General features: G+C 38.4%; 1 protein-coding gene and 1 pseudogene across 4 annotated transcripts in view; both read right to left on the bottom strand.

Moving 5' to 3' along the window:
• The window catches only part of SBF2 (SET binding factor 2), a 502,739-nt gene that overhangs the window by 142,129 nt on the left and 346,181 nt on the right, over positions 1–14,429 (bottom strand). For all 4 annotated transcript variants that reach the window (XM_066365963.1, XM_066365945.1, XM_066365952.1 and 1 more), the window contains exon 17: positions 1,352–1,420. In XM_066365963.1, the coding sequence (XP_066222060.1) occupies positions 1,352–1,420 (69 nt within the window). The remainder of the gene's footprint in view (positions 1–1,351; positions 1,421–14,429) is intronic.
• On the bottom strand, positions 5,203–5,556 carry LOC136389674 (large ribosomal subunit protein eL33 pseudogene; annotated as a pseudogene).

Genomic DNA, 14,429 nt, shown 5'->3' with positions numbered 1-14,429 from the left:
GACTGGTATGTATGCATTGAAGTATGTGGACTGAAGGCCTGGAGCTGGGCTTAAGCTGGGAGGGAAGACCAAATGATGTCCAGACTTCAGCAATGTCATTATTTCTAAACCCAACATTAATTTGTTTGACATTTTTGCGATTTAGCCTTGTTTCCTGATCATGCCTAGTATGACTTGCCAGTTCTCAGAGTGTGAACCTCACAAACCCACTTTCTGTTTTAGAAGAGGATGGGCAGGCAAGCAAGGAGAAGAGGTGAATTCAGTGACTCAGCAGCAAAGAAAGAGCTCCTGATCGGGGAGAACTCTGGGTTAAGACCTTTAACTCAGGAACTGTGGACAGAATATATATAATATAAAGTTTTTAGAAAACTGGCCTTATCAATATATTTATTGAGCACCTACTAGCTATGAGGAAAGTACCTAGGCCTCATGAATTAGAAATGGTGGATGCAACAAAAGGACAGGCAGAACAAAAAGAATAAGACGACTGGTAGCATCTAAGGGCATGATCATTTCATGGCTGGGACTCTATTTGAGGCACTTCAACTGGTGCCTTATTCTCTACTGATCTGGGAATATTTAATAAGCCCATGAAAACATGGAGTAGCTTAAGCCAGAAGTCCTTCCATACTATCTCTTGAAGCCCTAAAGCTAAGTGCATGTGGTTCAACAGTGATCAGCCTGGCTGCCACAGGTTTACTGTTTCCTGTTGCACATTTCAGAAGGATGTAGCTATTTAAATTCTTACAGGTTTTTCAAGGGAAAAGAGAGAATAAAAAGAATCTGCTGACTTTGTTTGCTGTAAAACTAATTCCTTTATGAAAAGGCATGGGTACGAGAAATGTAACAAATATAAATGACAGAATTATGAGAGTCACTAAAAATTCCAGAAAATTCTCAGAAGGTTCATAGAAATATTAATCAAGTTAAACTCTAATTTCTGCCTCTATTAATTTATTTTGTTTGTTCATTCATTCATTCAACAAATATTTACTGATTGACATTAGGATATTACAGAGAGTAACAGACAATATCCCAGCTTCATGAAATTTACTTTCTGTGGTAAAAGAAAACACTCATATGTAAGCAAATTAATATATAATATAATATCAGTTGTTATCAAGTGCTTTAGAAAAATGAAGCAGTGATGAAATGGGTGACTGTGTTTTAGGAGATGATTTAGTATTATAAATTAAATTTTCTACACATAACATACAATAAATGTTACAATAAATATAAGGCATACCATAGATATGCCTTAGATATACTAAACAGACAGGATTTATGTACTGAATATTGAATGCATTTATATAAATCATATTGAGCTTATAGATAGATCAATGAAACTTACCCTATAGAAAGCACTGGTCAAAGGGAGTAATGCTGCAGCAATGTTATATTCTTCTAAACTTGAACAATCCTTAGACAAAACAAAGAGAACTAGTGTTAGGACATTAACCAGAAACCACAAATGTATTTAAAAAAAATTGGGGATATATTGTTTACTGTCCTATGGGATTCATACTTTTATTTCAAATTGTCACTAAGATGTACTTAGGTAAGTTGGAAAAAAAAAACTTTCCCTGAAACACATTCTTTTAGAAATGAGATAAAACTCATCTGGGAAAGATATTTTTATACACTCATGATGAACAGCTACCTTTGCTTACCTGCTTTACAAAAGTTCTGATAAAGTGTGTAATTTATACAAAAAATTTTTGGAGGTTTTTCTTCAGTATATTTAACTACTGCATTTCACTGAATCTAAGGTACACTTTTTTTTTTCTGAAGCTGGAAACGGGGAGAGACTGTCAGACAGACTCCCGCATGCGCCGGACCAGGATCCACCTGGCACGCCCACCAGGGGGCGACGCTCTGCCCCCCTCCCCCTCCCCAGGGCGTCGCTCTGCTGCGACCAGAGCCACTCTAGCGCCTGGGGCAGAGGCCAAGGAGCCATCCCCAGCACCCGGGCCATCCCTGCTCCAATGGAGCCTTGGCTGCGGGAGGGGAAGAGAGAGACAGAGAGGAAGAAGGGGGGGGAGGTGGAGAAGCAAATGGGCGCCTCTCCTATGTGCCCTGGCCGGGAACCGAACCCGGGTCCCCCGCACGCCAGGCCGACGCTCCACCGCCGAGCCAACCGGCCAGGGCCAGGTACACATTTTTTTTCACATTTTAACTTCTCTGAGACTAAAATGCATCTTACAATTAATTGGAAATATTTTTTTTCTCTTAGTGTTACATACAAAGGGTATTTTGTTATTGATTAGGCAAGAAATATGATTGATGCTAAAACCCATTGAGTAGAACGTTAAAATAGTCAGAAAATCTTAGTGGTAATGTAAAATGGTACAGCTGCTAAGAAAGCAACACGGCAATTTTGCAAAGTTGAAAGGTAGAATTACCATATGATCCAGTAATGCCATTGCTGGGTATATATCTAAAGGAAATGAAATCATTATCTTGAAGAGATTAGGTGCACTCCCATGTTCACTGAAGCATTATTTACCATAGCCAAGGTATAGCAACAAACTAAGAGGCCACTAATGAATGAATTATAAAGAAAATGTGATATAGACACAATGGAATATTATTCAGCCTAAGAAAGGAAGGAAATCCCGCCATTTGCAATGACATAGGTAAACCTGAGGGCATTATGGCAAGTGAAATAAGCCAGGCAGAAAAGACAAATACATACGTCTCAGTATTACCTATAAGTAGAATAAAAAAAAAAGCTGAACTCAGAAACAGTAAAATGGTGGTTGCCAGGGTCTGGAGCATGGGGAAAATGGGGAGATCTTGGTAAAAGGGTACAAACGTTGAATTATAAGATGAATAAGGTCTGAGGATCTGATGTATAACAAGGTGACTAGAGTTGATAAAACTGTATTGTATAACTGAAATTTAAGAGAACAGAACTAAAGTATTCTCAGGGTAAATATGTGAATATGTGAGGTGATGGACATGTTAATTAACTAGATTGTACAACTTAAAGATATTACAACTTTGTCAATATATCTCTTTCAATAAAGCTGGAAAATAACATAGACAGTCAGGCCATGTAGGAAAATACACACCTTTTTTTTCATGACATTACTTTATGTTCTGTACCCATGAATTTTATAAAATAATCCCAGAACACAGCAAAAGCGTGAATCATCTTTTTCTTCCTGACTTATTCTTCACCCCTTTGCTTAGGACACTGCTATGCACAAGAATGTCATCCCCTGTGTCCTAGCACATCTGAGTTTCTTTAGCAGAAATGCCTTGCATGTTTCTGAAGACTGTCATGAGGCTCAAGGCAATAAAGTTCAACAGACTTGAGCTGTAATCTTCTCCTAAGGAAATGGTTGGGATGCCAAGATGCCTTTTGACTTTGATTTCACAGCAGGGCTTCATTTGTAATAATTCTGTCCAAACTTTAAATGACAACAGCTGTGATATGAAGTCCAACACATTCATTTATAAAAATTTCCCACAAATTAAAAAAAATTGAACAATGGGGAATTTCAATCCATGACCAATTAGCGGGGAACAGGCAATCATAAAACATTTAGGAGCTATTTATTATCTCACAAAATGTTTACACATTTTAGTGCATGTCTCAAACCTGAGCGCCAGTCAAATGCTGATTGCAAAATATAAATATAAAATTCTTTGCAAATCACGTTAGGGACATTTTTAAGTTAATTAGGTTGAAAAATGGAAAAATTTAGAAACAATAAGACTACAACTACTGACACAGCACTAGCATTCCAGAATAGAGCAGTTATCTATTGGGGAATCAGTCCATAAATACACATCCTGAAGTCCCCGGTGCTTTTACCACATAATAGCAATGTAGTTACAGACATACCAGGCAATTTATAAACTTGCAAGAACTTGAATACTTATACATGTTTTATTCTGAGCTTTGCTAGGTAGTTTTCCTTTAATTTTCCTGCTACAATTGAAGAGTGAGCCCTGCAATCTTAATTTCCCACTGCTCTCAATTACTTCATACTTCCCATCTGCATACCTTTGAATTGTCATGGCCAGCATTCCTGTTTGATAAGACTTTGGGATCACTCAAAAATAATGTATTTAAACATTAAAGAAAAAAAAAGATTGAAAGGCACAACTGTCTGTTACACAAATGTCCTATATAACTGACTTTTCTTTAGAGTTTAGTAGACAGATGTAACTCAGAAAAAGAATTTGAACTGTCCCAACATTGAGAACATTGGTATCTCCTATATGAGGAGAAAAATTAAAACTACCAAAGCAAAAAATACCTCTTTATATTATATTACACTGCAGCTCAGAAATCTCAGCTTTGTTCTGACCTTTGCAGGATAATGACCCAACTCTTCTTCCAGGTTTGTAAGCCCTCCATGGTGTGGACCCAACTCTACCCCCAATGGAACATATGACCCCTCCTCCTGAAGCATTATATATCATCTTCTATTCCACATCATAGTTATTCTACCACATCCAATAGCCTGGGAATACTGTCTGTGCCTTGCTTTGTCATTGACATTCTCCCTGCCCTGGCACCTCCACTGCATCTCCTATGTTTCCCTACGCTTTCTAAGTACAGTATAGTGCTAAGCACAAAATAAACAAAAGGACTCTTACCATAGTTTCAGCCTCAGGTTATATTTTAATGCTAAATAAACTTATACAACCCTGGAGAATGTATCACAATTTTGAATACTATGGTTATTTAACTCCCATTGGGATAGAAAGTGAATGCTAGGCTTGACAAATAATATTGAACTTTGTTTTAAGTTTCTGAGAGAATGGTCTATATCTGCTTTATTTTTTTAAAACATAAGTCCACTTTTATTTATTTATTCTTCAGTAAGTTTAAATCCTTGAGGGGTATCCCTGGCCAGTTGGCTCAGTGGTAAGCAACATCCCAGTGTGTGGAAGTCCCGGGTTCGATTCCTGGTCAGGGAACACAGGAGAAGCAACCATCTGCTTCTCCACCCTTCCCCCTCTCCTTACTCTCTGTCTCTCTCTTCACCTCCCGCAGCCAAGGCTTCAGAGTTGGCCCAGGCGCTGAGAATGGCTCCATGGCCTCTGCCTGAGGAGCTAGAATGGCTCCGGCTGCAACAGAGCGACACCCCAGATGGGCACAGCATCACCCCCTGGTGGACATGCTGGGTGGATCCTGGTCGGGTGCATGTGGGAGTCTGTCTGACTGCCTCCCCGCTTCTAACTTCAGAAAAATATGAAAAAGAAAACAAACAAAAAAACCCTTGAGGGGTACAGTATTACACAGATTCTGTGTCCAATGGCCTTAGCAGGAAGGTTGCTTTGAAATTTAGCACGAACCATGCCACTGTTTCCATGAACACAAGTTATCTTTCCCCAGATGACAGGCTTTGTGTGGTTTGCCACCAGGAGTCACTGTGTTGTTCTATGCTTTGTATACATAACCACACTTAGATACAATTCAGACTCATCTCAGGCATCAACACGTTCAATTTTAAGAAGAGCTGTGTGCTCCCTCTGGTTTCAGAGACCCTGCATATAACTATCAAAAATGGCCTTAGACCATAGCCTTCCAGACATATTTTTGGTTATAAAGTTCTTGTTCCCTGCAGGCCTCCACAGGCTTCAAGATGGTGGAGAGAGCTGCTCCAATTTTATATGCCTGGACACTAGAACACTGCACTTAGCATAGGGTAACAATAGTTAACACTTACTGACTGCTTACTGAGTATCAGACATGTTTAAGTACACAAACATGTTTAGTTACACAAATTATTTCACTTACTTTTTACAATATCTCTAGGAGGTATATATTATAATTATATATATTCATTATGTTGGTGAAGCAACTAAGTCATTCACAGATTAAATAATTGCCTGGGGTTACATGGTCACAAATGTAGAAGCCAGAATTCAAAACCAGGTATTCTCACTCCAGTATTTGTGCTTTAAATCTCTATGTTCTCTTGATTCTTAAATGCAATAAGGTATGTAACTAATTTAAAAACAAGCATCTGTGGAAACACATAACAGGCAAAAGAAGAAGTCTTCTAGTAATTATAAATAATATCCTCAAGAAAGTTTGAAACTATACTACATTTATGACAAAGCAACTGAAAACTTAAAATACGGTTGCTAAAATTAAAATGCAAAGGAAGGGCTAGAAGAGAAATCATTTTTTGTCATGATATCTTCAGGAATTCTTTAAAAATTAAATGCAGAGGATCAAGTCAGTGCTTCTAAGATATGCCTAATAGGAGTCCTGGAATAGAGAACAGAGAAAGTGAAAGAAACAATAAAAAGAATTTAGTCCTCATTTGCAAAGAGTGTCAAATAGGATAAATGAAAAGATATTTGGTGGAATGAGTGAAATATGATATACTGATATAAATGAATATCCCATGAAAATGAAAATATAAATTACAGCTATATCCAACATCATGGATAAATCTCCCAAACACAATTTTGAGCCAAAGAATTAAGACAAATAGAATACATCACTACCACTATCATCATCATCATCATCATCATCATCATCATCATCATCATCAAATTAGTACTGAAACATATCTTCTTAACATTAGCCTCTACCTCTGTTTACCTCATCAAAGCACATAACAGTAAACAGGTAACAATACAATATAGGATTCCATAAAGTCTACCATAGCAATGTCAAAGAATTGCTTAAACCAAATCATACTGACAAAGAGGATCAAACAACATTAGATCAAGTACAAAAGAGATTAGATAATCAATTAGGATGATTTCATAATAAGTCCTTTAAAAGAAAATGATTTGATGTCAAAGGTTTAAGGGAATCTCTTGGGAAAAATAATTAAGGCTTTAAATATTTTTGTAAAAATAATCATCTTTAGGATAGTGCTGCAAAGGCCAAACGCAAAGTAAGGTATTACAATTTTGTTCCAAAAATTATTTTAAATATCCTTTCCAATCACCAACAAAAGTCAGATTCATACCTGGGTTCTAAAAAAAATGAGAACATGATAAATACTTTAACCTAAACATTTGTTAAAATAAAATTTTATAATTTCTTCTTTTAAATATCATGTAACAAAAACTTTCTCCACTATCTGATATGAAATCCTAGTCCTTATTTTAAATGGACTTACTAGTGGTGATAGTGAAAGTTCCATTCTTTTTTTTTTTTTGGTATTTTTCTGAAGCTGGAAATGGGGAGAGACAGTCAGACAGACTCCCGCATGCGCCCGACCGGGATCCACCCGGCACGCCCACCAGGGGCGATGCTCTGCCCACCAGGGGCTACGTTCTGCCCACCAGGGGGCGGTGCTCTGCCCCTCTGGGGCATTGCTCTGTCGCGACCAGAGCCACTCCAGCGCCTGGGGCAGAGGCCAAGGAGCCATCCCCAGCGCCCGGGCCATCTTTGCTCCAATGGAGCCTTGGCTGCGGGAGGGGAAGAGAGAGACAGAGAGGAAGGAGAGGGGGAGGGGTGGAGAAGCAGATGGGCGCCTCTCCTGTGTGCCCTGGCCGGGAATCGAACCCGGGACTTGTGCACGCCAGGCCGACACTCTACTACTGAGCAAACCGGCCAGGGCCTGAAAGTTCCATTCTTAAGGACGTGAAGGATGCAGGAGTGATGGTCTCTGTCATATCTCTCTATTTAATTCTCCAGTCTACTATCTGCAGAAACCAAACAGATCCTGGAGAATAAAAGTATTCTACAGCAAATTCAACCAAGCAGTAGCTCCAATTGCAGTTACGTAACAAAGATGTGTTGCCTTTACTAAAGCAGATTATCTTTGCTTCAGGTATACTGTATGCCTCCATTGATTTGGGGAATGCTCTCTTTTCTATCTCCGTCAGAGAGGAGGATCTGAAACAGTGTGATTCATATAAAATGGACAACAGTAAACATTTACAATTCTGTCTCAGGGATATATTAACTAAACTCCCTCCCATCTGAATTCAGTCTGAAGAAATATGGACTATCTGAACATCATATAGAGCATTATTCTCATTTACTGCATTAATGATATCATACTAATCAGACTGGATGAGCAAGTGGCTACTATGTTGGAAACCTTGGTAAGTCATGGGCACTACAGAGGATGGAAGATTAACCTGAAGGAGGTTCTGGCATTCTAGGACATCTCATTCAAAATATACTCAATAAAACAATTTGTTGCCTCTTATATCTCCCAATATGAGAAAGGAAGCACTACTTCTGGTAGGCCTCTTTGGGTTATGGAGGCAGCATGTTCCACATCTGGGACTACTGCTCTGGTTTATACCAGGTGACACAAAAAGCTTCCAGCTTTGAGGGGGCCCAGATCAGGAAAGGATTCTATAGTCGATACAAAAATCAATAAACCTTGCTTCTTTTAACACCCAGGGACCCACTTGGAGAAAATGCACTTCCCATTGTTGTAGCTCTGACCTCTGCTAGGTTGGAAACAGATTCTGAGGCAGAGTATGGTGCAAAGGCTATTTGTTAAGGAGTGCTGTTAGGATCAATAGCTGTGGAAGGGAGGGGAAAGAAGTAGACTTGGGCAGAAGAAGTCAAACAATATTGTGGACCCAAGGATAGCCTTAGCTACACCCACTGAGTTCCTGAGATTAGGTTCTAATCTCCAAAGGACAAAATTTCTACCAGGGGACAAAACAAGAATCTATTAATCTATAAACTACAGTTATCACTGGCCCTGACTGGTTGGCTCAGTAGTAGAGCATTGGCTGTCCTGGGTGGACGTCCTGGGTTCGATTCTTGGTCAGGGCACACAGGAGATGAGACCATCTGCTTCTCCACCCCTCCCCCTTCTTCATCTCTCTCTTCCCTTTCCATAGCCATGGCTTGATTGGTTCAAGTGAGTTGGCCTCAAGTGCTGAGGATGGCTCTGTGGCCTCTGCCTCAGGTGCTAAAAAATGGCTTGGTTGCTGAACAATGGAGCAATGGCCCCAAATGGGCAGAGCTTCACCCCCTAGTGGGCTTGCTGGATGGATCCCAGTTAGGGCACATACAGGAGTCTGTCTCTCTGCCCCCCTCCTCTTACTAAAAAACAACAAACAGACAAAAAACTATAGCTATCACCAAGGTACTTTAGACTCCTAATGCCAGGTGGAGGTAGGACTAATGTTAGATAATGGGAGCAATTAGAAATATGTCTATCTGTCACCCAAGTAAGTCCCTGGGTACATCTTGGTACTTCCTTGCCAAATTCTAATGGAAAATGAACAAGTGCAGCAACCCTGAGCTGAGAAAGACCTGGTGACCATGGACTAAGACCCCTCCAGGATGACATCCTGGGTCATGTTGCCAAGGAAGCCACTGAAAACAACAGAGATGTCAGTTAAGGATAGGGGAATCAAGAATGGATAGTAGAGGAAGGAGGTAAGTAACATATGCAACCCTGTGATCAGCTATAACAGAAAAAGCTAAAGTTTTTTCCACTTAACCCTTTTCTAAGTTTCCCCCAGCAAGAGGCACACCAGAATCCCAGAGGCACTGTTCCCAAACATACATGAAGAAGTGGAGCCAAGAAGCACAAGGGGTAACCATGGCAATGCCCTATCCAGATACACTTTCAAGAAAAGACTTGTTGCCCCTATGACTGGAAGCACTGTCAAGAGCAATTTTGGGGACAGCCAAAATTCAAGATTGATCAAGATGTGGGTATAAAGACTGAACCATTCTCATTTAATATGGGACAACTCCAGCTTGGGAACTCAGTGTGGGTGTAGCTAAGGCTATCCTTGGGTCCACAATATTGTTTGACTTCTTCTGCCCAAGTCTACTTCTTTCCCCTCCCTTCCACAGGTATTGATCCTAACAGCACTCCTTAACAAATAGCCTTTGCACCATACTCTGCCTCAGAATCTGTTTCCAACCTGAAACAACTCCCAGTAAAGTAGCAACACACACATCTTTGCCTTGGATTCTGTTTTCTGGGGAACCCAAGCTAGCACATATCTGTAGTTTGAAAAGAGCAGAATAGTTACAGGATAATAAATGGGGTTTGAAAGGAAACAAGAATAGATGTCAAATGAATGCTTAAAAGGGTACTACAGTCCAGGTGGAATAATGGTAGCTTGACCAGGATTATTAGAGGTGGAGGTAGAAAGAAGTAGATCAAGGTAAAAGATTTTTATAAGGTAATAATCAATATAACCTGGTATCAGGGATGAAGCAGAAGATGTCAAGGATCTCTTAGGTTTTTACTTGTATAACTGGATCAGTGATCATGCCAGTTGCCAAGATTAGGAGCAATGGAAGGGGATCAGGATTGGAGGTTGAAAGGAGATGAACATCGTAAGTTCAGTTTGTAACTATTAAAGCTGAAGTGTCTTTAAAACATGCAAATAAACATGGGTGTAGAGCTCAGAGAAAAAAGGTCTGGGGTAGAAAAATAAACTTGTGAGTTATCAACACATAGGTAGTAATTCAAGTGGGTGTGGAAGAGATCATCCTTGAAGAGGGTATATAGAATGAGATGGAAAAAAACAACAACCATGGTTTGAAATACGAAAGGCCAAGTGGAGAAGGATGAGCTTTCGTAGATGGAGAAAGAATGGCCAGACGAAGGAGGATTTGGAGGAAATGCTTCATCATAGAAGGCAAGGAAAGAAAGGATATTTCAAAAAGAAACTAACTGATAAACTGCTTCCTCTATCTTCAAAGCAAGGAAAGGCTGGTAGACTTAACCATGAAGAGATAACATTAATAATTTATATAGTTTACACAGGTTCAAAGGAGCTCCTATACTGTATACTTTGCTTTCCTTTCCAGCACCCCCCTCCCCCAGGAGTGTACTTTAAGTTCCTGTGAGGAAAAGAGAGTGAATTACAAATCTGCCACATTTAGGACTAACAAGTAAATAAAACCTGTAGAAAAGCCTCTACATTAGAAAGCCTTCCTGTGTATAAGTCAGATTATACAGAAAAAACCAACCAGTTCTTTTAGCATTTTAAATCCATGTTAATATTATTCTGCCTTTAATATAGCAAAAGATAAAATAATAAGATATTTATATAATCAGTTATCATAAATAACTAGAGACATTTTTGTCATGATTTATATTGTAAAACTAATGATAGCAAAAAAGCAGAGAAAACTTAGCTACATTTAGTTTCAAGAATATACTGGAATGTCATTATAAATAGTTAAAAATTGACATTGGCAGAAAAAAATTTAATTGTAAGACTATAATTGGTCAGCAGCATTCTTTATGAAAATCTTTTTGAAAGTCAAAATACAATAAATGAAATATCTGAAAGTGAGACCCAACCACATCTAACTATCCTTGAAGATAAACAGGCAAGGAATTACCAACCTTGTGGCTATTTTTTTTTTTTAACTGAAGCACTGATAAGGCAGACATTCAGTAAATTGTGAAGTGTTACATAAGGTCAGGGTAGTTACATGAAAGTAGTTCTGGGAATCCTAAGAAAACATGCAAATTCTGAACTTATTTCTTTTCATTGGAGAGAGAGAGAAGCACTAACTTGTTCCACTTAGTTGTTCCATTTAGTTGTGCACTCACTGATTGCTTCCTGTACTGCCCTGACTGGGGATTGAACCCGCCATCTCGATGTATTGGGATGATGCTATATCTAGTGATCCAGGGCCTAATTTTACTGAATTTATTACAGTGACACTGGTTAATAAAAATTATACAGGTTTCAAGTTGAACTTATTTATTTATTTTCTCTAGGGTCATCTTGAACTTATTTTTTAATGACAACATAAAACTAGACACTGGTCAGAGGATTAACCCCCTCTAGATTGGCTGTGACCTTCTGAAACCCCCAATCCCATTTTCACTGCCAAAGGTCACTACAAATGACCTTTAACTTAACAACCACATGGATACTGTTTAGATATTTAATTTAACCTCCATACCATTTGTTAAGATTAAACACATAGTTTTTTTCTCTTTTAAAAAAACTACTTCCTTTCAAAAAACTCAAAATGTTCATCTCATAAAATAAAGGTAAGTGAAAAGAAAAAAAATGTCTTAACTATCATGGCCTTTGAATAATTGCCTTTGAATAATCAATGTAGCATTTTGGTGTCTATATTCCTATTTTTCTTTTCTTTTTATGTGTGTGTGTGCTTTAAATAATATTTTTATTAGTTTTTCCTTTTTGTTGAATTTTTTTGGGATGACATTGGTTAACAAAATTACACAGGTTTCAGATACACAATTCTACAACACATCATCAGTACACTGTATTGTGTGTTCACCACCCCAAGCCAAGTCTTAATCAATCACCATTTGTCCCCTCTTACCCTTCTAATTCCCTCCACTCTCTTTCCCCGGCAATCACCACACCGTTGTCCATGAGTTCTGTATTTTTTCTTTTTTGCTCAATCCCTGCACCCCCTCCTTACCGCCCCACCAGATCTCAGCTTGCTTTCTATGAGTCTGTCTCCATTTTTGTTGTTAGTTCATTTTGTTCATTAGATTCCACATGGGTGAAGTCATATGGTACTTGTCTTTCTCTGACTGGCTTATTTCACTTAGCATAATGCTCTCCAGGTCAAGTCTGACCTTTTTTTTTAAATTTTAATTTATTATGTTTACATAGATTCTAGTATTGCCCCAAATGCATCCCCCCTCCCCCGTATTCCACTCAACATCTCCCTTGCCCCGTTCCCCATAGTGCCCTCCCCCCCTTCCCTTCAGGTTTATCCCATCCTATCATCCCCTTTCCCTCTGTCCTCTTTTCCTCTGATCTCTCCTCTGTCTCAATTCCGTTTCTCAGTTCTCATTGTTCATTGAATTCCTCAAATGATTGAGGTCATATGATATTTTTCTTTTCCTGCCTGGTTTATTTCACTTAACATAATATTTTCCAGTTCTCTCCATGTTGTTGCAAAAGGTAAGATTTCCTTCTTTTTCATGGCCCTATAGTATTCCATTGTATATATGTACCAATATATTTTAAATCCACTCGTCCACTGACGGACACTTGGGCTGTTTCCAGATCTTCGCTATTGTGAACAATGCTGCCATAACATAGGGGTGCATTTCTCCTTTTCAAACAGTGCTATGGTGTTCTTGGGGTATATTCCTAAAAGTGGGATAGCTGGGTCAAAAGGTAGTTTGATTTCTAATTTTTTGAGGATTCTCCATACTGTTTTCCACAGTGGCTGCACCAGTCTGCATTCCCACCAGCAGTGCAGGAGGGTTTCCTTTTCTCCTCATCCTTGCCAGGACTTATTCTGTGTTGTTTTGTTGATGAGCACCATTCTGACTGGTGTGAGGTGATATCTCATTGTGGTTTTAATTTGTATTTCTCTAATGATAAGTGATGTTGAGCATTTTTTCATATGCCTATTGGCCATCTGTATGTCCTCTTTGGAGAAGTGTCTATTCATTTCTTTTGCCCATTTTTGATTGGATTGTTTGTCTTCCTGGTGTTGAGTTTTAAAGTTCTTTATAAATTTTGGTTATTAACCCCTTATCAGATGTATTGTCAAATATGTTCTCCCATTGTGTAGTTTGTCTTTTTATTCTGTTCTTATTGTCTTTAGCTGTGCAAAAGCTTCTTAGTTTGATATAGTCCCATTTGTTTATCCTGTCTTTTATTTCCCTTGCCCGTGGAGATAAATTAGCAAATATATTGCTGCGTGAGATGTCAGAGAGTTTATTGCCTATGTTTTTTTCTAAGATGCTTATGGTTTCACGGCTTACATTTAAGTCTTTTAACCATTTTGAGTTTATTTTTGTGAATGGTGTAAGTTGGTGGTCTAGTTTCATTTTTTTGCAGGTAGCTGTCCAATTTTCCCAACACCATTTGTTGAAGAGGTTGTCTTTACTCCATTGTATGTTCTTACCTCCTTTGTCAAAAATCAGTTGTCCATAAAGGTGTGGGTTTATTTCTGGGTTCTCTGTTCTGTTCCATTGATCTATATGCCTGTTCTTATGCCAGTACTAAGCTGTTTTGAGTACAATGGCCTTGTAGTATAACTTGATATCAGGAAATGTGATACCTCCCACTTTATTCTTCCTTTTTAAGATTGCTGGGGCTATTCGTGCTCTTTTTTCGTTCCATATAAATTTTTGGAATATGTGTTCTATATCTTTGAAGTATGTCATTGGTATTTTAATTGGTATTGCATTGAATTTATAAATTGCTTTCGGTAATATAGACATTTTAATGTTTATTTTTCCTAACCATGAGCATGGTATATGCTTCCACTTGTTTGTATCTTCCTTGATTTCTTTTATCAGTGTTTTATAATTTTCTGAGTACAATTCTTTAATCTCCTTGGTTAAATTTACTCCTAGGTACTTCCATTTTTTTTTTATTACAATAGTAAAGGGGATTGTTTCCTTAATTTCTCTTTCTGACAGTTCATGTTGGTGTATATCCTGCCACCTTGCTGAATTCATTTATCAGGTCCAGTAGTTTTTTGACTAAGACTTTAGGGTTTTCTATATACAATGTCATATCATCTGCAAATAATGATA

Source organism: Saccopteryx leptura, chromosome 1, assembly GCF_036850995.1.
Source record: "Saccopteryx leptura isolate mSacLep1 chromosome 1, mSacLep1_pri_phased_curated, whole genome shotgun sequence".
In the NCBI taxonomy this organism is placed as follows: Eukaryota; Metazoa; Chordata; class Mammalia; order Chiroptera; family Emballonuridae; genus Saccopteryx; species Saccopteryx leptura.
The sequence above is the reverse complement of the archived record's forward strand: the minus strand, read 5'-3'. Positions and strand labels throughout refer to the sequence as shown.